The sequence below is a fragment of the Tympanuchus pallidicinctus genome, unplaced genomic scaffold (genome assembly GCF_026119805.1).
Source record: "Tympanuchus pallidicinctus isolate F22 unplaced genomic scaffold, pur_lepc_1.0 scaffold15, whole genome shotgun sequence".
NCBI classification, from domain to species: Eukaryota; Metazoa; Chordata; class Aves; order Galliformes; family Phasianidae; genus Tympanuchus; species Tympanuchus pallidicinctus.
Genome location: NW_026294669.1, coordinates 35203347 through 35212798, shown reverse-complemented (window position 1 = coordinate 35212798; position 9452 = coordinate 35203347). Strand labels below are relative to the sequence as shown.

The window sequence follows — 9452 nt, the reverse complement described above, 5'->3', positions numbered from 1 at the left end:
AAAAAAGCTCTGAGGACATGCAGTCCAATCACCAGCTCGCCACCACTGTGCTCATTAACCACGTCCCCAAAGACCCAAAGGACCACAAGACCCAAACCCAGAAGATTCACACACTGGCTGCGCCTGGGCTTCTCCCAAAGCTGAGCAGCAGGGGCAGTGAGGTCCTCATCGAAGTTGTTTTGCTGGCTCTCCTGCCATGGTACGGCTCTACACAGCCTCCACTTGGTGAGGGGGTCTGTCTCTCAGAGGAGGGCAAACCCACTGGGAATTATGGTTTTCTGGTGCCAAAAGAAACCTGCCAGCAAGGCAAACACCTAGGAGTCGTCCTTTAATCAATTTCTCTAACCACTTGTGACCTCATATTGCAAGATTTGGGTGTCCTGACAGCCGATAATCCACCACCAGCATTCAGCTGAGAGCTACGAAGGAAGCAGAACAATTGATTTTCAGCAGGGATTTCCAGGGATAAAAACAGATGCCCAGAGACCTCCTGGCTCTTTCATCACAGTTTCTCATTTTCACTGCAGACTGCACTGGGTGTCCAGACACTGAGAGCCGGGGAGGACAAAGCAAGAATCACTGATACTGCAGATTTCTGTCCAGACACTGATAACCCAGGGGTGACCTCCCTCCCTCCCCATTCTGACATATCTCTTTCAGCCATTTAATGGCAAGCTGAGCTGAGCTGATGTGAGATATCATCCTATTCTGATGGCTTGAAATGCTGCAAATGCATTGCCAAGGGGACTGTGCTGAAGGAGGTCATTCCCTTGGTTGGACACAGAAAAAAAAGACCAATCATTTACTTGAAGATAAAATATTAGAGGGAGTCAGACATCAGAGAAGTAACTAATGGAGAATTGCTCCTATTAGATAGGTCCAGGCTACTTAAGAATGACCATTCATAACCAGGAGCCCTAGTGGCCCTGGCCCAGCAATCCAGCTGTGCCACCCTGTGCTGCACCACGGGATGCGTTTTGCCAGGGATTAAATCAAACCAATGTCTTCTTTTTTTCACCCTTGGCAAGCTGAAGCCATAGCTAGAGACAGATATCTGAATAACCCACTTTCAGGGTCTGAAATTGGAATTCAGTTCATACTGAGAGCACCACAACTGACGGTCTGTGCTGCGAGCCCAAGGCCACACGGCCTGGGCATCAGCCTGTGGGATTGACAAAAGCCTCCTGATGCCCACTGCCTTAAACCCACCCACCAGCAGACGAAATCCACTCGGTAGCACTGCAATAGCAACAGCTTTAATAGGAATATTTTTCTCCAAAAAAATTATTATTTCTTTTTTAAAAAGGAACATTAAATGTAAGTACAATAACCAGTTACTGCACCAACTGCGGTCACGATGCAAAGCCCAGGCGCAGTTCCAGACGGGCTCTCCGGACAGCGGGCAGAAGGCATCTGAAGGACACAGCCCAGCCCCAGCAGGTGAGGAGAGCTGGGATTTCTGACTGAAGGAGGGACAAAGCAACACAGTGGTCACCCCGAAACGTGCTGAGCGTTTCACCGAGGCTCACAGCAGTCGGGGAGCTGAGCACAGCAAGCTTCGTGTCGCCATTGAAATGTTAAGCTGGGTATAGAGTACCTGAGGTAGTTAGAGAAACCAAGGGGAGGGAAAAAAAAATAAACTGAAATCCTTTAGGGATGTCCCCATCTTGGAGTCACCACAGAGTAAAACTGCCTACGAAGGCTGGGGCTGCCCTTGCCTGCTCTGAACAGCCCAAAGCCGTGCTGGCACAGGCTGGATCTCTCTTGCAGGAGCTGCTCCTTATTGCATTGGAGATTTGGTTTTGCTTGGTGTGAGGAAAATGTGCTCTTACAGTGCCCTGCTCTTGTAAAGAGAAAGCAAATGCATCACGGGCTCAGGTGCTGGCAGACCACATTTATTTCTGCGCTACGCCGCGTTGCATAGGAAACTCCTTAAAGCCCCTGAGGAGAAATTAAGGTGCTAATTATTTCTGGTGGGGTCCTGTGAAGGGAGACTGCTTCTGGGGGTGTCGCTTTGAAAAGAGGATGTAAAGCAGTGAAGCTGTGGGAAGACATTCCCTCCCGAGGCTGCCAGCACCATCAGATGCCCACTCGCCACCTGCACCTGCAAATCCATGGGCAGTGCCCCACACTTGGCTCTTCCAGAGAGCTTATTTCACCTGCAGCCTCCCAAGAGAAGAAATCAAGCTTAAGTGTCACCACCTCCTGCTCCTGGCTGCTGAGAGCCCAGCCTGTTGGCCACAGCAGCCGCTCTTGTGTGCTTCTACTGCGTTTGTCAAAGATGCCTTCCCCCCTCTTTCTGTTTTTCTGGTTCAACCTGAAAGAAAATCAACCTTAACAATCCGTCTTCCTCGCTATAAAGAGACTTTGCACCTAAAATAATGTTTCTGTGCAAAAATATTCCCCTCCCATGTAAAATATTTCAAAGCTGAGGAGCAGAAGGAAGAGGGGAGGTAATCCAAAAGAGGCAGCTATAAAACACGAGGGGAAAGAACGGGGCACTTGGTACCACAAATATTCAGCTCAATGGCACCAGTGTCACTGCAAAAGACATTTACAAGTTCAGCTGGAGTTTGGGAGCCTCAAACAGCCCCATTCAAAGCCCTCAAAAATCAATGGCAATGAGTATGAGGACACCAGACACATCTGAAACATCTCCGCTGAGCTCTGAATGGATTTTAAGTTAGGAGGATCATGCCCAAGCACTTTGCTGCAATGGCAGTGACCCACTCTCAGCACCATGGGCAGCAAAGAGCAGGGCTGTGCCGAGCCCCCAACTTCCAGCTTCTTCCAGACACGGTGGGCAGCACCCAGCTCCAAGAGCCAGGGGCAGCATCCCTTCCCATGGTTAGAAATGGTACCTGTGCATCTGCGAACATGCACGAGCACCTCCCTACCCACAGATGACAAAATGCACGTTTGTAGATACATTTTAAAAAGAAAACAAACAAAAACAACTAAACAGGTGATATGTCCTGTAAGATGGGAGGAAAAAAAGCTCCTTTCTGATTTAAGTTGCGTGCAGGGCTGAAGACACCCCAAATTCACACAGTGCTCTGCAGTCAGTCTGCACTGTGGAAGCTTACCAAAACCACTGGGACATTGCTGTGCTTTATCTTAAATACGTATTTACATCGCTCGCATTCATCTCAAAAATGATAATTTAAAAGCAGTCTCTACAACATACAAAACAGCAACAGCTTCCCCCCAAAAGTGGTTACAACCTTTGCTGCTCGTTACAAAAATTAGACTTTTTATTTGTAAATGCCTAAAAAAAAAAAAAAAAAAAAAAAGGATTCTCTTTTGTGATCCCTCCCTGCCCCCCTGGCTCCTTTTAAGTGTCTGAGTAAGGAATAGTTGAAGTGGCATCGATTCCATATGAAAAGCCATCCCTTCTGGATGCCTTCCCACCAAGAGGAGGGTCGTCTCCTGCTCATTTCCAGTCCTGCTGAGAACTTGCAAACTTTGGCCTCTTTAAACCTGGGGAGAGCCATCCCCGCTTCTTCTGTTTATAATCAACTGTTAAAAAAAAAAAATAAAAGGGGGAAAAAGCACAGAAAAATACGGATACCACCAATAAATGAGACGTGGATGAAAACATGGCTGCAAGGAGCCGTGCTAGATGGCAAAATCCTCGTGGTCTTGCGGGCTGAATGCAGCTGCCCGGAGCAGGTCCAAGGAGTTGACGAGGATGAGGGTGCCGGTGAGATGCTTCCAACGCTTGGTGATGGGGTTCTTCATCTTGTCCAGCCCTGTGTGCAGCTCCTGAATCACATCCCGGTAGCTGTCGCCCATGTGGCTGCTCCAGGTGAGGAGGAAGTCATACGCAGGCTTCCACATGGCCTGTGGGACAGAGGGTGGGAAGAGAAGAGCTGAACGTGAAGCTCGGCCCATGCCCAGCATTCAGCATCCAACGAGTGCTACCATCCTCAATGCCTTTTGATCCCAGAACAAATGCACTGTGGGTGAAAACATCCCCACGTTTCCCCTCCTGTCCCCCCATCACACCCAATTCCTCATTCCCTAAGAGCACAGGTTTGCACAAGCGAGAACAAGCTTGGGAAAATCCCAAAGGACGAAGGCTGGTCTGCCCTCACCTCACTGTCCACCACCCCGCTCTTGTCGCGGTGCGGGGCCTCGTAGGCGTCCATCTGCTGCTTGGAGACCTTGGCGAGCTTCTCAGCGAGCTCCCTCCAGCGCTGGGCCACTTCCACGGCCGTGGTGAGCAGCACAAAGTCCTGGATAAGCCTGACCACCAGCCCTTGGCAGTCCATCTTCAGCAAGGCCTGCGGGATCATTAGGAAAAACAAGGAAGATGGAGTCAGGGTGGGCCCGAATCGGGTGGGGATGTCCCTGAAAAACCATCACAAAACCCTCCTGCCTCCTTTCTGGCAACAACTGGTGAAATCAGGCCAGTGGGCAGGACAGAAGAGTCACGCCACTAACTGAAGCGAGTGCCCTACCCCTGTTCAACCAGGCGCGCAGCTGGGGTTGCCCACCACGGCTTTATGGTGTAGGCTCAAGATGTTCAGGAGCCACATAAGCAGTTTAAAGCATCTTAAAGCCTTTAATCAAGACAATGAACCCTCTGTACTCTGCGCTGCTTGTACCCCCAGCCCAGAGGAGCACTGTCCAGTGGCACAACCAGCATGAGCATCCACAACCTGCATCGAGCACAGGAGGACATTTGGGGACAAGGCCTGGAGAGCAGCCTCAGAACAAGATGGAGAAGAGAAAATGCTTGTTAGGGAGACTGACAACAGTGTGTTCTCTACCTACCAATAATTCAGCCAGGAATAAAGGACAGAGCAGGTAAAACTCTGTTCAAAACACAAAGCAAGTTGCAACAGGGAAAACCCATGGAAAGGAACCATTTAAATGGTGATTATCAGAGGATCAACAGAACCAGCATCCCTCCACAGCCGAGCAGGAAGGACGAGGCATCCCTCACTGTGTGCCACAGCCAAGTGGAAAGCATAATGAGAGCCTCAGGAACAAGCCCTGTCCCCAGACAAACCCCTCTACAGACCTCCAGTGTTTATGGAAACACGTTCTGTGTTATGGAACAAGAACCCTTTTATTTTTATGGGTTTTTTGAAGCAACACTGAAACAATGCAAACAATCCCAAGATGCCCTGAGGGGCAGTTTACCACCCAGAAAGGTTTAATCATCACTTAATCATCCATCTCCCTCCATCCTGCCCATCCCAGTGTGGACTGCAGCAGCAGCTCAGCAGGTTCATCACGCACTACAACCAGGAGACAGACTTGCTAGCTGCTGCCTTTTTTTCTTGAGCACCCTCTTGTTTGCTTACTGCTAGAGCTGCAAGGACAGCAGAATGAGGACTGCAGCTCCAGGACAGCTGAACACCAAGGGCATCGCTCAGCATCTCAGCAGGGGAGCTCACTTGAGCAAATGCAAACCACAGCTTGGTGATAAAGAGGACAACCCCCATCGATGCTGCTGTGAGTTTCCAAGGAGCATGCTGTGCTGGCTCCAGCATTCCCACTGGAAACAACACCAACGTCACAGCAGCGTGGGGAGGTTATTACAGCAATCAGGGACCTGGAGAAAAGTCCTTAGTGGCCAGAACCACCTGCTCCTTCCTGCTAATTCCCAACATATTCAGAGCACACACGTTTGAGCAAGACTGGTTTTCAGGCAGAAGGATGCCCAGCTGGCAAGCAAGAGGATGGAACCATTGCCCCCCAAGTTCCTCCCTGTCCCTCTGCTGCCATCCCTGCAGCAGGGCTGTGGGTCACCACGTCCTGCCCTGACCCGGCTCTGCACACAGGCAGCTCTGGAGAAGAAGAGGGGTTAAATGCTCTCAGAGACTGTTTATCAGGGGGACAGTAACAAACAGCTGGGGAAGACAGTAACATCTGAAACCACTCCAGCAATTTGCAAAGCAAATATATGTTGATTCCCTTATCTGTTCCCAGCTTACACAAAGCAAAGCTGGGCTTGAATCTAATTACTGCTTCTGACCAGCATTTGCTTCTACAAAGTGCTTACACTGGTTTCCTGCATTAGAAGTAGAAATAATAAACCCTCTCGTTAAGCAAGCAAAATACATTTTAAAAAAGCATTATATTTTTCTTGGGCATTGAGAAGGGTTCAGATCTCGCATCTGGGCCGTATTCATAACTGCAGAGCACTCACATCCAGCTCTCAGCAATGTTATCTCTCCACGCAGTCAACAGGCTCAGGGCCCTTTGCTCTGGAAGTGAAGGCTTCAGGGTCCTAAGAAGCACAGATTTAGGATTATGGCCCACGGTCTTCTCCTTGAGACCAGCAGTCAGCAAGTGTGAACTGTTCTGAATCAGGCGGACGGTGCAGAGGCACCCTGTCCTTTCCTGGTCACACATGATCTATTTCCCAGGGATAAGAGCACTTGGGAGAAACACGCCCTGCTTTTCAATGAACACAGGAAAAAGGAGTAACAGCAGGGAGGTGTTATTTAGCAGAGAGTCCCGTGCTATGAGTGGTACAATCACTTGAAGCCACAGCTTTGAAAGAGATAATTCTGCTCCCCTCGGCTCAGCACGTTCACTCTGAAGCCTACTAATAAGCAGGCACCTTCACTTTGCCTCCAGGGAAGGCTCAATCTGCAAAGGGAGCCCCAGGTGAGCTGAGGGAAACATGGGGCAGCGAGGAGGTGATGGAATAAGCAGCCAAAGCATAGCAGGCACTGGGCTCCCTGCAAGCCCTTGCTGCCCAGCTGGGATTAGCAGGGCTCTCAGCAGATGTAATCCTCCAGCAGGCGCTTTTGGGATTATGCTACAGCTTCCCTCCATCCTCCTCGGGTGCATTTATTAACCTCAGAGAGGCCCCAAGCCCGCTCCACCAGCAGAGCAGTGCGGCACAGCCAAGGAGATGGTTTGATATTCAAATTCCAGTTCAAAGCAGAAGAGCCTCCACTTTAAAACGCATCCATGGGAGGCTGAATTTGCATCCCGGCTCTGAAATGCAGAAGCCCATTTCCAGTCCTCTAATCACAGCAAACAGCATGGAGGCAAACAGGCAGCAGGGAGCCCTGGGTGGAGCACAGCACACAAACAGGGAAGGAGCAAACGATGGGGTTGAAAAGCTGTGATTCCTGTGCACCCCTTTATGCCTCCCCACCCCAGTTCAATAATCATAAAGCCAAGATGGGATAAGCAGCCATGTGAGCTGTGGACGTGTTGTCCCCTCCCTAAATCTGTTTGAACCATGGAGTGAAGCCTTTCTCCTTTGCCCTAGAGGTGGGAAGTGTCCCCAAGTTCACTTGTGCCTGCCAAGCGTGAGACCCAGAAGGAAGCGGTGATGGAAATGGAGTTTTTAAATTAGTTAATGATTTTTTAAACAGCATTTAAATTAGAAAGCACCCTGGAGGGTCTAAGCGTTATCAGGCATTAATCACTGCCTGAAAGGGCTGAAGGTAGCTGCTGGGGAGGCAAAGATGTGGTTACAGCAGCAGCAACGTTCAGAGTTCCATTAACTAAGCATGAGAATGCATCAGGTACAGCACTCTGAAATACCCGCACCGAGGAACAGGAAGGCATCAACGATTTCCTCTCGGCCCCAGCAAACAAAAACAGGTCATCTGATGTTGTCTGCAGAGCAAGGAGCCTGCAGGGAAGTTCACAGCCAGCCCTGTGCCACTGCTCTACCACCACCCTGCTCTGAGCAACCTGCTTGGCAGAGCCTCGGTGGGAGCACTGCCCTCTGTTTGAGGGACCTGCTTTTCACCAAGGACCCAAATTCAGAGCAGGACTGCCAGCAGCTCAATTCAGGATGCAGGAGCTAGGGGGAGGGAAGAAGAGCAGGTTGGGCTTGTGTGCCCCGGGCACAGCAGCACGAGATCTAAGCAGGAACACAGTGCTCAGGCTCTCCAGCACCAGGGATGAGGACGCAGCATTCACTCAACCTTGGCAGAAAAGAGGCAGCATTCACACACCTGCAGTCACAATAAATACAGCAAGCAGAAGCACATCTCCAGTTATTCGGAGAAGAAAAAGCTTATAGGATCTGCAGCACTCTGCTAACAAGTGCAGTCATATTCTCAGCAGACCAGTGCTGCTTCCTAGAAGCAGCATTTATTGGAAAGGCTGATAAGAGCAAGGCTCTACCAAAACACCGTATCAAAAAATGCAGAGTGAAAGGAGTGATGTCTTTCATGGCAGGCTTCACTCCAGCTCCAGAGGACCAGGCAGTGCAGCCACTGTACGGCAAGTTAGGTCAAGTTTCTCAAATGAAACCTGGCACGGCTCTCGTGTGGCAACCCGAGTGCATTGGATTATACTGTGGTATGCGACTTCACATTTTCAAAACCACCCGAACACCCGGTGTTTGCTGGGACTCCAAAGGCTTGGAAATGTGATGGAGTTTGCACCTGCATGCTGGGCTGCAGCCACCGACCACAGCGATGCTGCCTGTGTGTGTGGGAAAAGCATGTCACCGTGAAGCCCTGCCATGGAGAAGTGAGCAAACGCACTTCTTCCCCTCAGAAGCAGCCACAGAGGTCTGCCCAGCTGCAAGAGGTCTGTTAGGCTGCTCGTGTATCATTGCAGATCCAGGCTGCAGTGCCTACAGGCTTTGAGGAGGCAGCCTGCTTGCTGCCTGGGTTGATGGGCAGAGAGGGAGGGGAGAGCTGTTTCTCTCTCTGATGTGATGACTAACTCGTGAGCAATGCTCCCCTCAGTTACCTTCACACACTGCTGCTTTTGCTAGGCGAAAAGAGTAAGTAATCACAGATTATTTATTAACTAGTCATCAATGAGAGGGCTTTTCCATGCTTGGCTACCAGTGTATAGCTCTGCCATGGCAATCCTGTGTACTCAACACCGATGTGAGATAAGCAGCCTTACCATTTCCCTCTCCACAGTCCCTCTGGGATGGGACAGTCAACTTTAACATGAAATACACAGATCTCACCAGCAGAAAGCAAGACCACTTGTTGCAAATAAAATTAGCCATACACGCGACAAAATAAGTTACTTTTCAACTGTCATTCCCCAAACACAGTTGTTGTGGTTTTTTAAAAATCAATCTCACTCTTGTTTCGTTGTAAGCTAAGGACCATTTGACAGCAGCAAGGGGTTTAGAAGCAGCTTTCCATCAGGAGAAGGGCTCATCCTTCACCAACAGGCTCAGACGCAGCAAGATCTGGCACAGAATAGGAAACAGAGCCAATATTCAGGATTATGTCTCCATTCAAGCATGGAAAATAAAACCCGCTCTGGGACTCTGCATGAGATGCGCATCCCTTTGGGAGCAGTATGTTTTCCAGCAGCTTATAGCCCTCCTCTTGAGTTAGTAGGTCTGTGAGCCCCCAGAGAGCCTCATCTTTTCTTCATCCCCACAGTTAGGTTTGCACAGCCTCTCCATGACCTACAGACTGTCTTTGTCCCCTGGAGACAAAGAGAATAGATAAAAGAAAAGCAAGCCAGTAAAGCAAACAGCACAAAGC

At 49.8% G+C, this 9452-nt stretch overlaps 1 protein-coding gene across 4 annotated transcripts in view; it reads right to left on the bottom strand.

Annotated features, from left to right (window-relative positions):
- Positions 1-1240: 1240 nt before the first annotated feature.
- The window catches only part of SH3BP4 (SH3 domain binding protein 4), a 55143-nt gene continuing 46931 nt past the window's right edge, over positions 1241-9452 (bottom strand). For 3 of the 4 annotated variants that reach the window (XM_052675435.1, XM_052675433.1, XM_052675432.1), the window contains exons 4-5: positions 4098-4286; positions 1241-3843 (exon numbers count right to left, since the gene is read on the bottom strand). In XM_052675435.1, the coding sequence (XP_052531395.1) occupies positions 3619-3843; positions 4098-4286 (414 nt within the window). In that variant the 3' untranslated portion in view covers positions 1241-3618. Of the gene's footprint in view, positions 3844-4097; positions 4287-8920; positions 9394-9452 lie in introns of those variants that run through there. The other variant, XM_052675434.1, reaches the window with a different exon arrangement.